This window comes from Arctopsyche grandis, chromosome 6 (assembly GCF_051622035.1).
Source record: "Arctopsyche grandis isolate Sample6627 chromosome 6, ASM5162203v2, whole genome shotgun sequence".
Lineage (NCBI taxonomy): Eukaryota > Metazoa > Arthropoda > Insecta > Trichoptera > Hydropsychidae > Arctopsyche > Arctopsyche grandis.
Window position 1 is genome coordinate 5,687,691 of NC_135360.1, and position 16,245 is coordinate 5,703,935.

Below are 16,245 nucleotides of genomic sequence, written 5' to 3' on the forward strand. Positions count from 1 at the left end.
ATATCAAAATTAAAACTATTATTATTATATTAAAATTAAATTCAAGTATCAAAATAAAATTATAATCATTATATTAAAATTAAATATTGAAAGTTAAAACAGAACATGCACAATTTAAATAAATTTTCGAGATTGACCTAAAATTAGATCATCAACAATCACATACAGGTAATCCTCGACTTTTGTTTGTCGAAGATGTTTTGACTTACGAAGATACGCACTAAGATCGAAAAAAAATCAAAGAATTATTATTTTTACTTTCCCGTAATGCGCAGTTACTGAGAATATATCATGTATGTAGGTATGGGTGATCCAACAATTTTTGCTAACCCGGGGTGTTGTCGGTCACATCAAACAAAAATTTTTTTATTCTTCAATTGTTTCTCTCGTCGAAATAAATCAAGTAATTAAACCATTTCAGAGATAAAATTTATCGGATAATGTGTGATTATTAATTTTATTTCGACGAAAGAAAAAAAACCCTTTGACAAATCACCGACATCCGACACCGCGTTTTTTTGTGAATTGTTTTTTTTTATCGATCATCCACGTGGAAATACAGTAACATCTCGTGACGACTTTAACAATATTTTTTTTCGCTCGTAAACAGAGAAATTATAATATTTCTCTGGTTTTAAATGCGAATCGTCGTAATTCAAAAATTGTTGTAATTCAAAACATCAACGATGATCTAATTTTAGCTCAATCTCGCTCTTTAGCTTGATTTTGATATTTAATTTCAATTTTAAAATTTAATTTTTATTTCGATATTTTGTACGCTACTGTTGGTTAAAAAGTTGGCCCAAAATCGTCGTTGGTTTAGTCCGTAAGCACCATTATTCGAATTACGTATTTTTCTTATTTCAAATAACCGAAGACACATTGTTAAAGACAAAAAGGTCACAGCGCGTGAATTTCTTGCAAATGTAAATAATCTGGATACATATTTTGACTATACTGGCACATCGGAGTATCGAAGCATACCCACAATGGGGATAGGGCGAGTGAGACGACTGTGGGGGGAGGGCGAATGAGAGACTAAAATCTCTATCATGGGACATCTGGTACCCAAAACTCCATCAATCGAAAGCTTCCCAGGTTAAATATTTTACTAACAAGAACTCGAGTACCAAATATTCTGTATCCACGATTCTTGTAGCACGATTTTCGTGCGCGTAATCGCAATTTACGCATTAATACTTTTACCTATGATAATACTGGCCTCCACCTGAACATATGTATGTGAAATTCCTAGACATATATTATATAAGGGTCTACCTCACGGCACCGAAAGGGAAAAGGTCGAAAAAGCAAATATCGGAAGGCAAAGATCTTAAGTCGAAAGATCAAAAAAAAAAGGGTGTATATATAACTAAGGCTATGTATATATAATATATATCAATGGCATGCGGTGAAATTATCTCTTTTTTTGTCATACAGCCTTGTTTAATGTGCGTGCGCAGGATACGGAGGGAAAAGCCTGTTCCTGTTGTATCATGCTCGCGCAAATTAACTGAGGATGTACAACGGGGGGAGAGAGAGTTTTACCGCACGCCACTGATATATATATATATATATATACTAACCGTTTTTCATATGTATGCATGGTAAACGAACATTTTCGACTTTTTTACGGTCACCCATTATATAAATATAGTTATGTATAATAACATTATTTGTTTTGTATAAATAAATTTACATAAAATAAATTTTGAAAAAGATTTGCTTGCAGGAATATATATATCATATAGAATATATACATATATAATCATTAAATCATAAGTTTGCTATGTTTATTACCTTTATACAAAACACTAGGTAGTTTCATATGGACTAAGCAGTTATTGGTGTATGTATGTATATCAAAAGCTCACTCTACACTAAAAACTCTCTTTATTGCTTAATATTCGTGCATTCGAGATTTATATTGGAACACATTTTCTTAATTTCATATATGGGGGGCGGTTGGAATGAAACGGCAGTATTTTTGTAAACACGACTATTTAATAGTAAAAGAAGTAAAGTAGACGCCGCCAACATGGTCGAATCGATCCTAACTCACAGAATGGTGACGCAAGCTCAACCACGTCGTAGGGCCCCTACAGTATTCCCCTCCCCTGGTGATAACGATACAATGAAAAAGAGAAATTACAATGTTACAAAAAATATATATGTATCTTGGCTGTGGGCCATTCACTGTGTGCGTGGTGCTGCTCTGATCCTGGCCCTGGCACCGAGCGTAGAGCGGATTGAGGGCGATGAAGTTTCGAAGATGGAAACGGTGAAAGGAGTCCACGCCTCTTTCGACTTAGTCAGGGGTCACCAATATAGGGAACAGTTGGAGTGAATCGACGGTATTATTGTAAACATGCTGTTTAATATGACGGGCGAGAAGGAAGTCAAGTAGCAGCCACCAAAATGGTCGAATCGGTCCCAACTCACCACATGGTGACCCAAATCGATCGATCACTCGATCACAGTATGAATTCACTTGGTTGTCAGTGTTCTGTGTATTTTCCAGGATTACTGAAATATTCTCAATCTGAAGTATTTTGAGATGTGACGCTAGCAAGGGATGGCTACGGATTGTTCAGTTCTTGTAATTCCATTTGAAAAATATAATTATTAATGTAGTTTTGCATGATAGCGCGGTTTCGGAGATTAAATTTTTTCAATTTGGTGGCAACTATCGATCCAAATATATCGCATTCATCTCTATTGACAATCATTTCACTTGCAGTTTTCATAAAATTGTAAGCTTCCTCTTCTCTTTTATTTTCTATTGAAGACGGTTTGGTGTTCCATTTGGTTAAAATTGGTTGAATAGATTGTGATGAATTTGTGGTAGAAGGACTCGTATATTCTTCACACTGTGCCGACTGAAATAAAATATCAATTATGTGAATACATTGACATTTAAATATTGCTTTTCTTATTCTTAACATTATCTAAAACACAATCATTTTTAATTAATATTTATTTATAGTACATATTTAAACATTGGTTGTCAAGGTCGGATTTCACGAAAATAAGTTACAAAACGATTTGAAGACTAAGAGTTTTAGCTCAACTTTTCCAAAGTGACACGTAGAAGAGGCTTGTAATTACCAAATGATGAACTACTAGAAGGGCGAAATATCCCCATTTCGACTTATATAAAAAAAATGCTGCATTGTAATTGGCCAGGAAGGCGCATTGGGGTTTACCTGTAAGGCCTTCCTGGTATATATGTAAAAAAAATAAATAAATAAGAAATGCCTCCAGATAATGGAGAAGTATTGTATTGTCTTGTAATAATTAAAATAAAACACTTACTGCGTTTTCTATGCTGTCAATTGTATCACGCGGTGCAGTTGAATCGGAAAGGAAAGACATATTGTCGTATGCAAACCATGGCGACTGATATGTTTCGTCGGTGCCAGCGCCATTTTTCTTTATTGTCTTTTTTTTCTCTTTACAATAATACGTCCGAAGATATTCAATTTTTTTCTTCACCTCTTCAGCGGTCATATTATATTTTGTTGCCATAACTTTAAATGCACCATATCTTTTTCCTTTTTTTGCGTAATTTTTATTCTTGCGGTCCCAGAGTAGCGGAAAACTTCGATAATCTTCTATAAAATTTATTATTTCCTCCGATTTGAGTGTGTGCAATGACACGTCGTAGAACCCGACTGGTTTGGAAGTGTGCGCAGTCCCCGTGTAACCTGTTGAAACATACCCCTTAAACTCTAGTCTGTAATCGAGCAACATTTTAAAGACATATTGCTCGGCAACTATCCAGCATCACATGTGCAACATGTGGTTCAATGATTGCCAGCAATTAGTTACTGTTATTTTATTGCCCGTATTGTATGTTTACACGCATTGTATGCTGGGGAATAATGGCTGACACTGAATTCCTCGTGGCTGCTGCGTATATGTGGCATTACAAAATGATAGAAAGAAGAGAAGTATGTACGGTAGAGCCTCGATTATCCGGACTAATTGGGGATGAATGTATTATCCGGATAATCGAAGAAATCACAATTGACAAAGAAATACGAGTACAGTCAAATTTCCCCGTTCATCCAGGCTTTTTTCTGGTGATCATATTCAACTGGAAAACTTCTGATATTTTCAAAGCACCTGAAAGTTTTTGATTTCCCAATGACAAACAGTGGGAGTTTGTGTTTACCTGTTGCATTGCCACACACAATTATGGTGCCACACTCTTTACTAGATTTGTATCCTGATGCTAAATATTTGTTGGGTAGTTTCTTCCCATTTAAACCGGTCTCATCAGCATTGTACATGAATTATCCGTCGAATTATTCTTTCTCCACAAACACTTTTAGGGCGAAATCACACAGAGAAGAACGGCACGTCGTGTTTTTGGCTCCCCGCTGTGGGGGTTCTCCTACATACATACCTTCAAATATGGGATACACCGTTATCGATCGCTGTCAAGCAGAGATAAATACAAACATACAATTTTACTGAAAACACTCCAGGGGGTGATTTTGGGACGGTGTGTGCTGGGCATGCCACATTTTTTTCACATGTTTAAAAGTATCCAAAAAAAAAAAACCATGTGCCACGTTCCTTGCTGTGTGTTTTCGCCCTTAATGTGTCGATGAAAGTGTTTGCTGAAGGTGTGTCAGCAGAAAGCTTTTCCCCATGAATTCCTAGTTCTCTGATACTATGAAAATCCGGATAATCGAGGTTCTACCGTAGTTAAGGCCTTTGTTCAATCTGTTCGCAACATTTTTTATAAGCTTAATCACAAGAGATTTTATATTTTTCCGAAATATACGTCCAACTTCCTTTCTTTATTATAATCTAAAGCCTCTACAATCCACGACTCGGGATGTAAGTAGATACATTTCATCAATGAAACGCAGTGCTTTTTCATTCGACTAATTATTATTCTGTATAAGGGCAGCGAAAAAGAAATATCCGGTTTGTACAGAGCATATATAATAGATCAATAAGGTGGACGGCGATAGTTAGTGCGGAACCCAAAGACCCTTTCTGTGTTTTTTGCCGAGCCTTTTCAGATGATCCTTTACAGTGGACCAGGGACAGCCGATCTCTAGCGACAATTCCCGAATGGTTTTGCGTGGATCCGACTCTACTAATGATTTTAAAACGTCATCGTCGATTTTTTGTGGTCTTCCGGATTTCGGCTTATCCTGAAGATTTCTGTCGCCGCTTTTGAATTGCTTGAACCATCGTTGTCATTTACGTAGACTTATAATCTCACCGTAAGTGTCGTTAATGTTTTCTGTAGCTTCTTTGGGCTTCAATTTTTTATCGAATAAAACTAACAAAATACACCGCAACTGCATCTCGTCGATCTCTGGCTTTGACATTTTTACTATATGTAAAAATAAAAAAATAAAATGATTAAAGACAATAACCTTTACGAACAAAGCTTAAAAACAGTAACAATATGTATGTGCTTACTCGACGGCAACTGAGCGAGAACTGGTTTTGAAACGACACCAAAAAAACGCGACATTTCTTTTCGCTACCCCTAATATATTGAAATTTGAACAAAATAAAACTAAGAAGCCGTTTTGTGTCAGTGTTATTGTATCCATTATCTCAGCGATACAGACATATGTGATAGACCAGGAAAGAAGCATGTATTCTCAGGCTCGGTGATAATTCCCCACAAAGCAATCTCGCGCACGTCAGTGAAATATCAATCACGGAACATCTGGCACCCAAAAACTCCATCAATCGAAAGCCAGCTACGTGAAATAATGTACTAACGAGAATTCTAGTGTTCCATGATCGATATTCTAGTAATGTGCGAGAGTTCGCTTTTTGCGGAATAATCCATTTACCGTACAGCGATGGAAATCATTGGCAATATGGCAGCAATACTCAGCAACACACGATCAAACCAGCAATAGTGGCTGGAAAAACGGCTATATGATCACATTGCCAGCAATACATTACTGTTAAAATGTTGCTCGTTTACAGGCCCTTTAAGGTCCGAAAGCACTAGGCGACAGTGCGCTGCAGCAACGCAGCGCAGCACATCAAAGTTGGTACAGACGACAACTCTGAAGCGCAGTGTCGCTGTAGTGCATTTTATCTAATACTATTTCATACAAACAATATCTGGCCTGTCACAATGTCTCTGTTGTGCAGTGCCGCCACGTGCGGTCTGAGATTTAACCGTTTGCCTGCGGCAATAAATATAGCGAACAAGCCCTGTATGCGGCACCTTTTTCGTGAATTTGGCAATCGAGTTTTCGACCTTAAATACAGATTTTAATATTTACTCAAGTAACAAGATATGTTAATTAACACATTAAGTATTATTTTAAACAATATAATTGGGCGACAAGTCTGTAGCGCGGCTGTCTTCCATAGAATTTCTGAACTTTGCACGGGATTTTGAGGCTTATATGCGCCTATTTCAACTGTTTTAAGGTTCAAAATTGGTTGAATATATTACTGAGTTGAATGCTATATATTCAATTTGCTTAAAATGAATATATACCAGTCAGAAATTAGTTTTTTGTGGAACCATACTGAAACCTCGTTTATGTGACGTCACGTCTTCATACAATTATGAAGAATGATTATTTGACAATTAATCCAAACTACGAGATATATTATGTATTATATTGTTTAAAATAATACTTTATGTGTTAATTAACATATCTGGTTACTTGAGTAAATATTAAAATCTGTATTTAAGGTCGAAAACTCGATATATATATTGCCGCGGGCAAAGGGTTAAACTAATATAACATTTGTAAGGCCTTTGTCCACTGTGAGATCTTAGGTGTTTATTAATACTACTCTTTAAAGTAAATGATTTCGAAAAAATATTACATTTAAACGGCTTTTCCCCCATGTGAGATTTCATGTGTATACCAATATGACGTTTATGAGCAAATGATTTTAAGCAAATATCACATTTGAATGTTTTCAGTAATGGAAGTTCTTCCGACGGAATTCCAATATCATTTGCTGTATAATCACACATAGTATCCTTCTCTTCATGTACCTGCAAAATAAGACGACCGTGATATAATTTAAAACAAATATCACACGTTTACAGCAAGAGTAGAAGGAACTGTACCGGAGATTTGGAATCGCTTTTTTCTAAAGCACTGGATTCCCATTCATCCGCCTCATCATTACAATTATTTGGTGGCGAATTAACATCTGACTCATCCTCCCAATTTAAATCTTCCAGTAAAAGTTCTTCCGTCTTGAAATCCAAACTCTCATTCAACGTCAGCTTCGACGCTTCGTTGCTTTGACGACAATCGTTTCGAAAACTGTTGAGTAATTCCAGATTATTCACACACGAAAGGCATATCGCATCTGGAAACCCATCTCCTCTCTTAACCTGTAAATGCGAGGGGCAGTGATGTAGTTATGTAGTTAATTCAGATGACAATAGGATAAAAGTAACTGACCAGCAGCCGACAACAGGTCCAAAGGCGTTGTGCCAGTGGATGAGGATTGTCGTGAATGGAGACTGTCGGAGCAGAGCAAAGACAAAGCCTGCACTCCATCACATTGTCCAAGTACGCCATCAACACTGAAAGATCCTATTCAAAGTTCTCGTGTCTTAGACTGTCACACAGCTGTCAGAATGAAGTGGGAACCCCCTACCACTCACCCCTTAAGAGGAAATTTTATAATATCGTAATAATATAAATATAAAAATAATATAATCGTTTATCTTTTAATGTTGTTCATCTTTCAAAAGCTTTCGTAACTATTGGTTATATATGGGCGCAACCGAACATTACACTTACAATTATACAAACAAATACGGGTTTGGTGCAAACGATCGACAAGCGCCAGACAGACTGAACCACAGATTAACTGATGGCTGCTTTAAACGCAATTCTCGACTTCACGAATGATAGATTGCACATCAGATGACGAGTAACCTTTCGATGTGCACAGATGCAATTATTAAAATTGAGTTGGATCTTTCTGGCGAGTTTAATAAGGCAAAATCCCGAACTAAAGTATCAGAAGCACAGAACGTATACAGGGTAGGTGTATGTCGGGACTTCGGGTAGATTTCGCTTAGTGTAAGTGCGAGCAGTGCGCACGCATAAGGTACACGTGTCGTTAATCTGTGCTTCAGTCTGTCTGGCGCTTGTCGATCGTTTGCACCGCATCGAACAAATACATCGCAGTTACACGAATTTGGTAGGCTCGCCAAGAGTTGTAGATTATTTTAATCTATCTGTGTGGTAGCCTGCACTCATCCTTATTTTCATAATTGAATCTGATATATGAGTGGAATTTTGATCTAATCTCTTCTATTTGGGCTTCGCAGGGGTGTTTTGTACTTGAAGCTGGTTCTTATATATTGGTTCTGGCTATAGGCGCACGACATTCCCTACTTTGTATTTTATTTATAGGGTGGGTTAAAGGTTTGGACCGTTTCCCGGCCTATGGAAATTCAGTTGAATTTTGAAGAGGAGATCTTTATTACTCGATTAACACAGGTTGTAACGAACGGTTTTACGCGCACTTATCTGATCTCGCGATGAGTGATGCAGAGGGCGTTTACGTCGTTCTTCTTCCAAGGGTCGGGTTATATGGAAACGTGGACTAACCTTGGGATACAGTTATATATAGTCGGGGAGGTTCCTGACTGCAAATGGTCTCGTTGATAACAGCTTCCTCGTGGTTGGGAGCTGGATCTGCGGTCCTCTCGTCGGTCGGTTCTCTCACGGTTGATGTTTCTCCGGAAACGGCGTGAGGAATACAGGGGACGTTGGGCTGGTACTCTTGGGAGGGAGTGATGCTGCACTCGACCTCATAGCGATTCTTCAGTAAGATGGTGGATCTCTGGGCCCCGTCTCCCCGTGGAGACGTGCACAGGAGACATCTTTGTTGGATGACGGCTGGCGGTAGAGAGAGTCGCTCTCCATGCGCGCGCGCCTATTAGGCTTTTTCCTGTGTGGCCACTCGAAATAAAGGGTGAGTGTTGCCCTATGGGACGATGGGGAGAACGTTGCGTTACAAGGTGTATTTGTATGTACAGCGAATTGAGTAGGTGATTCGCTGGAACGAGCCAGGTCGAGTTCCTGAAGCTCACTGGCATCCGGGGACGATGCGCTGGTTTATAAAGGTGTTGCTTGAGCAATGTGTAGCTGGGCTGGTGAGATCACGTTCTGGAAGATTCCAACGGGGTCGAGGCCTTCCTTTGTGTTCTATGTTTGATGCGTAGTTGCGTAGCTCCTTGGGATTTCCAGTGTACTCGTGATTGCATATCTGGAGCGAGTCGAATCGCCTTTATGGGTAAGCTGGACGAAGTATTTCGGCCACGGCTGACTTTCGTGTGCGAGAACAGAACGCGATGATGTCATTCGTACAGATTAAGTTCGATAAGGGAAATAGGTGATATCATCGACCTAGTTTCGTATGGTACAAGTCTTGATACATCCCTACATATTATTTGATATTATTACTTCGTCTGCTACTATTATAATGCTTTAGTTTTTTTTATGATTATAAATGTATTTTAGTTTGTGTATAACTCTGATCTATCCTTTAGTAAACATATTGACAATGTTGTAGCTCGAGCGTCGAAGGCTCTCGGGTTCGTCATCCAGTCCTCCAAATGCTTTATTTCTATTAAATCATGCAAAATACTATATTGTGCATACGTAAGAAGTATTGTTGAGTTTGCATCCCAAGTTTGGAACCCAGAGTACTCTGGTGCAAGGGACAGATTGGAGCGCAACCAGAAGAGATTCTTGAGGCACATCGGCAGCCGTTTTGGATTATCCTATACATCCTATGAAGATGCTTGTAGGTATCAGCATCTGCTTCCACTTGTCAAAAGAAGGGAGATAGCTGACATCTCAACAATTTTGAACATCCTTAACGGCTCGATCGACTGTCCTCAATTATTGAGCAGATTATCGTTGCGTGTACCAAATAGAATGACCAGATGTAATGAGCTTATTTACATGCCTAATATTTTTCCTAATTATGGAAGAAGCTCATTCATCTGGCGTGCAAGCTCCATCGTCAACACACTAATTTCTACAATAAATTACTATGCTTGACTTATTTAATATTAATGCTATACAAGCTAGAGTGATTATTGCAAATTTGTTTTTCGATGATTAATTTTATTGAAAATATACGATTGTGATTATAAATTTTTATCTTGAAGTATTTATTTTGTCTTTTTGTTTTTTGTTATATATTATATTATTTTTATCATATAATTATCGTTTTATTATTCTTATTATTTTGATATTTTTATTATACTGTCATCTCTATTTTTTTCTTTTTGTTTTCTCTAATTATCTTACTCTATTATCATTTTTGTTTTTTATTTGAAATGTTTAAGCTTTTCTTTTTTTTACCTATGTATATGCGAAAATTATTAATGGTTTACTTAAAATAATTATGTTTATTTTTACTATCAATCTATGTAACATAATAAACTGTAAATTTTCCAAAAAAATAATAAATAAATAAATATATTTTTATTTTTCTAATCGCTCTGTATTTTTTCAACTATTGTGGTGCATTTAAGGATTCCTGTAATGCCACAATGGTCCAAACTTAAAAAGTCGTAAGCTACACATCAATACTGATTGACGGTAAGTTAATATATCATCATCAGTTAGCGGTGAACGGGAGCACTATCGAAGTCGCAAAAGGTTCTTACCTAGTAATGACTTTGGGTTCCGATTTTTCAACTTTAAAATTTGATATAAAAAACCTTTATCGGTCACGGAATCATTTCCCTTTCTGCAGTAAACAGTTGGCAAACATGGGTGTCATATTTGTAATTTTATATGTTAGTATACTATTTTGACGTAAGCGAGATAAGAAAAGCGATGGAGTGTCGGCTTTGTCTCTCTTCAGCAATAGCAGCATCGTCTATCTCAATTAATAATAGCCCTGGATTAATTGAACAGATTTCGAGCACCTGTCAGATACGGGTCAGTTCACCAATGTGTAAAATGTTATGAATTATCTACAACTAATTACCTTTCCTTTTATATCAAGTTACAAAATAATCAGCTAATTTGGTCCCATCTTTAATAATTACAATCCAAATTTCTTTGGCAGGCGATAAGAGATGACGGATTTGTGGATAAAATATGTCCATCTTGTGAATCCAGCTTGAGATTGTTGACCGATTTTAAAAATGTTTGTATTCTAAGTGACAGAACACAAAGACTGAAAGACATCAAGTCAAAGGTCAAAACGGAAGAAATCATACTAGACGATTTAAATTGGGAGGATGAGTCCAGTCATAATTCTTCAACGTGCAACCTCAATTCACTCATCGATAACACTGAAGGAAATTCAATGGTAAAATATTCAACAAGTTAACCAAAGCTGTACGACCTATTTTAAAATCGAACGTTTATGTTTGCAGATTGATAAACAACTGGAAAACAAAAGTTCTAACATTTCGCAATTTCAATGCAGACTTTGCTCAGAGTCGTTCAAACAAAAGGACTCTTTAGATGAACATGTGAAGCTACACGGCGTGGCGAAACCGTACAGCTGCCAAATCTGTTCGAAATCGTTCTTATGTAAAAACTACCTGGTTCAACATGTGCGCATTCACACGGGAGCCAGCTCTTATAAATGCGATATTTGTTTCAAATCTTATTCACGCCAATTGACTTTGAAAGCGCATATGGCGACGCATACCGGAGAAACGCCGCACAAGTGCGAGATATGCTCAAAGACGTTCACGTACAAGAGTGCTCTGGTCCACCACATGAACATCCACAACGGAGCCGGTCCGAACGTGTGCGAGTTTTGCTCCAAACCGTTCCTGTGCAAATACCAATTCGCAAGGCATTTGAAGATCCATAGCGGCGAGACGCCGCACAAGTGCCGGGTGTGCTCAAAGTCTTTCGTACACAAAGGCTCGCTGGTTCAACACATGCACATTCACACCGATGTGAAACCGTTCAAATGCGACATTTGCCCAAAGTCGTTTTTGCACAATTACAAATTGGCGAGGCATACGAAGGTACACACCGGGGAAAAGACGCACACGTGCGACTTATGCCTGAAGGCTTTCAGACACAAGTGGACTCTGGATAAACACGTGCAAACTCACACCGGGGTCACAGCGTACAAGTGTGACGTCTGCTCGAAGACGTTCGTATACAAAATCTCTCTGATCAAACATATGAATGTTCACACCGGAGCCGGGCCGCACAAATGCACCATCTGCTTTAAATCGTTCACGCATCAATTCCCCCTAGGAGAACACATGAAGACGCACAACAAGTCCAAACCGTACACTTGCGATATATGCTCGAAGTCTTTCGGGTATAAAAGCTCTTTGATTACACACTTGGATATTCATAAAAGACCCAAGACGTAAAAGTCTGTTTAAAATTCAAATTTACAATCCACGAACAATTTACAAAAGATCTCAATAAATATTTTAAACAAAAATGTATTGAAGATCTTACAAGGATAATACAGGGCAGAATTTACTCACGGTGTGAAGAGGCGATTAGCAGAGAGCATTTTGGGTTCAGACAAGGCTTGGGTACCCGAGAGTCCCTTTTCTGTATGAAAACACTACTCCAAAGATGCAGAGAAGTCCGTAAACCTGTGTACATCTGCTTTATAGACTTTGATAAGGCCTTTGACCGTGTCCAACACGCTCGCCTGATGGAAACATTAAAAAATATTGGCCTGGATGACAGAGATGTCAGATTGCTACGAAATATTTATTGGAATCAGACTGCAGTAGTACGTGTCGATGATCAATTCACTGATGAGATTCCTATAGAACGGGGCGTCAGGCAAGGATGCATCCTATCACCTACTATTTTTAACACCTACACCGAATCCATCTTCCACGATGCTCTCCAAGAGACGGAGGGCATCAAGGTGGGCGGCGAGACGATCACCAATATAAGATATGCTGATGACACGGCACTAGTCGCTGAAAATTTAGCAGACCTGCAAAGATCTCTAGAGCGTGTACATCAAGAAAACAATCGAAGAGGTCTGCGCATAAATCTAAAGAAGACAAGATTTATGATAGTAGATAGAATGCAAACAGACACCGGGAATCTAAACTAGGATGGAGAGGTGATAGAAAGAGTAAAAAGATTCAAATACCTGGGTACCTGGCTGAATGAAGAGATGGACCCAGATGTAGATCAAAGAATCCGCATCGAGATGGCTAGAACAGCATTTGTAAAAATGTAGGTGGCGCTTACAAACAAGCATCTCAATCTTCATACGCGGTTGAGATTCGCGAAGAGCTACGTCTGGACAGTATTACTACACGGATGTGAGACGTGGACTCTGAAGACCAAGATGATCAGCCGCATCGAAGCTTTTGAGATGTGGGTCTATAGGCGTATGCTGAAGATTCCGTGGACCAAAAAGATATCAAACGAAGCTGTCCTCGGCATGATGGGGAGAGGCAGGTATTTTGTTTGGTGACACGACAACTCGTTCACAGATTTTCCGTAAACCGAGGATGCGCTCCAGGCATTTCGTATACGGCCATCTCTTTCTCACCCCGTCTGTTCACCATGATCTCGTTTACTCTGCCATTACGTATACGGCCATCTCTTTCTCACCCCGTCTGTTCACCATGATCTCGTTTACTCTGCCATTACGTATGCAGCCATCTCTTTCACAGACCATCTGTTCACCGATAACAGACCGTCTGTGAAAGAGATGGCTGCATACGTAATGGCAGAGTAAACGAGATCATGGTAAACAGACGGGGTAAGAAAGAGATGGCCGTATACGAAATGCCTGGAGCGCATCCTCGGTTTACGGAAAATCTGTGAACGAGTTGTCAGGTAACCATTTTGTTTCTGTCATCAAGCGGAGAAAGATGGAGTACCTCGGACACATGATACAGGGTGCAAAATACGAATTTCTCTGTTCGATAACCATGGGGAAAATAATGGATTGGCAAGAAAAAGTTATCTTGGCTTCGAAACATGCGCATGTGGACCGCTATGAGCGCCGAAGAGTTATCCCGAGCCGCTGAAGACCGATGCGGATATCTTCAAATAATCGACGAGGTGGTCGCCAACGTACGGATGCGGACAAGGCATTAACCAGAAGAAGAAGAATTGTGTTTGTGTTCGGCTTGAGTATTGAAGCTCAGCCGTATTTACACAAGGAATCAGGAAAGATCACTTCATGGTTCGTTGTGATCTTGTATCATCCAACGAAGGATACGAGCAAATTAGAAGCTCCTCCTTTCTGGAGTACCGATCTATAAGGATGTGGAAGGTACAGATGATGTCAATCTGTGAAAGAATAGATTCATCTAATAAATATATCTCCAAATCTATTGTGGATAAGTAGAAGAATGTCAGAAACTGGATGGGCATGGGCAAGCTATCTCAAGAAGCTCATTATATGCAATCAAATTTGTAAATTTTGACTTACTTTTGGGGGATCGAGAGAGGACTGTTGAAAGGCTAATCATCCCCACATGCGAAAGATAGTAGGCGCAAATCATCTACATATGTGCAAACTATTTGGATGGCTGACATCTAGGCGCAAGACTTCAGAACTTTTAGGGTGAAAACACACAGCGATGAACGTGGCACATGTTTTTTTTTAGATGTGTAATTCATGGAACGCCCAGCACACACCGTCCCAAAATCACCACCCTGGAGTGTTTTCGGTCAAATTGTATCCTTGTATTTATCCTTGCTTGAGAGTGATCGATAACGGTGTATCCCATATTTGAATGAATGTATGTAGGAGACCCCCCACACCATGGAGCCAAGTACACAACGTGCCGTTCTTCCCTGTGTGATTTCGCCCATAGAGATGAACAGTACGGCACGCGGTCTTGGCTTCGAGTCAAAAAAGGGCGTTCCCAGTTCATTGTTAATTCGTACGATCTTATTATTTCGACAAGTTTCTCTTACATTTCTTCAAATATGGGATTAGCCGTTATCAATCTCTGTCAAGCTAATATCAATACAAGGACAAAATATCACTGAAAACACTCCAGGGGGTGATTTTTGGGACTGTGTGCCATGAATATGCGCTAGGGATGCTGCATTTTTTCCGCAATTTTAAAAGTATCTAAAAAAACCATGTGCCACGTGCCTCTTTGTGTGGTTTGGTCCTTAAGATCCAACTCATCCCATCATTGTTCACAAGGCAGAATGACTAAAGAAATCTAACAATTAAATAAATAATAATTGAACCGCCATTTTTATTGTTTCGTGGTTGCTTTTATTTCGTCTGAACCTTTATGAATTTTCAGCCCAAATGATTAGGCAGATTAGGACCATGCAACAATCACGTTTTTTACTTGCGGGAACGGAGACTAATCAATACTAAGTTTGACCCATTGTTTCTAATGTAACGATAATTTGTGTTGGCTTACTCTCGTTTAATAGATATGAGGGTTTAAAAAAATATGCAATTTTTACAGGTTTTTGCAGTCATTAATTAAAAATGTATAGGTAGTATTGCTGCGCCGAAAGTGAGTATTGGAATCAATAGTCAGATGTTTTTCCTATTGATTGTAATTTTTTAATGCTTTAAAATACGTATCATTATCTAGCGAATTTTTATTCAAAAATATATTTATTTCGAATTTTTTCCAAATACTTTTTAAATATATTTAATTTAATAAAATGGTAAAAACTACCTACCTATGTACCTACATACATGTAAAAAATATAAAACACCAATAGAAAAAGTAATTAATTTTCAATAGATGGCGGTAAACACTCAGAGACTTAGCGCCGTCTATTTGCCTAGAGGAAACATTAGTAACAGATAGTATATATAGACGTTTTTTTTCTTTTGTTATTATATTCCTATACGTTTTGACAGTGCTTTAGCTGTGACGTACATATGTATGTCGAATTGAAACGACTATTATAGCAAGGCGAGCGTTATCTCAGATAGACAGACACAGAATAGCGATATCATATATGTATGTATATAAGAAATAATTTTAAAAAAGTAAAGAAATTATATTACGTCCTTACAATGTTACAATACATTGCACGAATGCGACAGCATGCTCGGTTCTCGTTAGTCCCATGCTACATCGTATCGACATTTTATCTGAACGTACTAAATCCAGCGATGAATGATTTTAAATTACAGTTAGAAATGTTCTACTCACTACATTCCACTGTGAATTCTTATCTCCAAATTTATTTCAAGCATAGATAATTCGTAAACTCGATAATCTGCTCCCGGGTAATCTAGAGTACACTGTATATACATACATATATATGTATATAGATT

The 16,245-nt window shown here is 38.3% G+C and overlaps 3 protein-coding genes across 6 annotated transcripts in view; 2 read left to right on the top strand and 1 right to left on the bottom strand.

The window, feature by feature from the left end:
* Positions 1-16,245, top strand: part of LOC143912989 (dipeptidyl peptidase 9) — a 557,546-nt gene that overhangs the window by 233,865 nt on the left and 307,436 nt on the right. The gene's annotated exons all lie outside the window — the stretch shown is intronic.
* LOC143913024 (uncharacterized) lies at positions 1,989-7,831 on the bottom strand. 2 transcript variants are annotated; one of them, XM_077432524.1, is made up of 7 exons: positions 7,776-7,831; positions 7,431-7,638; positions 7,088-7,360; positions 6,838-7,012; positions 5,246-5,359; positions 3,316-3,707; positions 1,990-2,879 (listed from the first exon to the last, which is right to left on the bottom strand). In XM_077432524.1, exons 2-7 carry the CDS (start codon positions 7,548-7,550, stop codon positions 2,580-2,582), a joined length of 1,374 nt encoding a protein of 457 aa, XP_077288650.1. In that variant the 5' UTR covers positions 7,551-7,638; positions 7,776-7,831; the 3' UTR covers positions 1,990-2,579. The 2 variants fall into 2 exon arrangements, with proteins under 2 accessions (XP_077288652.1, XP_077288650.1); XM_077432526.1 differs by lacking the exon at positions 5,246-5,359 and having other exon boundaries at positions 1,989-2,879.
* Positions 10,755-15,654, top strand: LOC143913025 (uncharacterized). 3 transcript variants are annotated; one of them, XM_077432529.1, is made up of 5 exons: positions 10,755-10,946; positions 11,077-11,322; positions 11,390-13,162; positions 13,768-14,544; positions 14,987-15,189. In XM_077432529.1, exons 1-3 carry the CDS (start codon positions 10,800-10,802, stop codon positions 12,356-12,358), a joined length of 1,362 nt encoding a protein of 453 aa, XP_077288655.1. In that variant the 5' UTR covers positions 10,755-10,799; the 3' UTR covers positions 12,359-13,162; positions 13,768-14,544; positions 14,987-15,189. The 3 variants fall into 3 exon arrangements, with proteins under 3 accessions (XP_077288655.1, XP_077288653.1, XP_077288654.1); XM_077432527.1 differs by having other exon boundaries at positions 13,768-15,654; XM_077432528.1 differs by having other exon boundaries at positions 11,390-13,354; positions 13,768-15,189.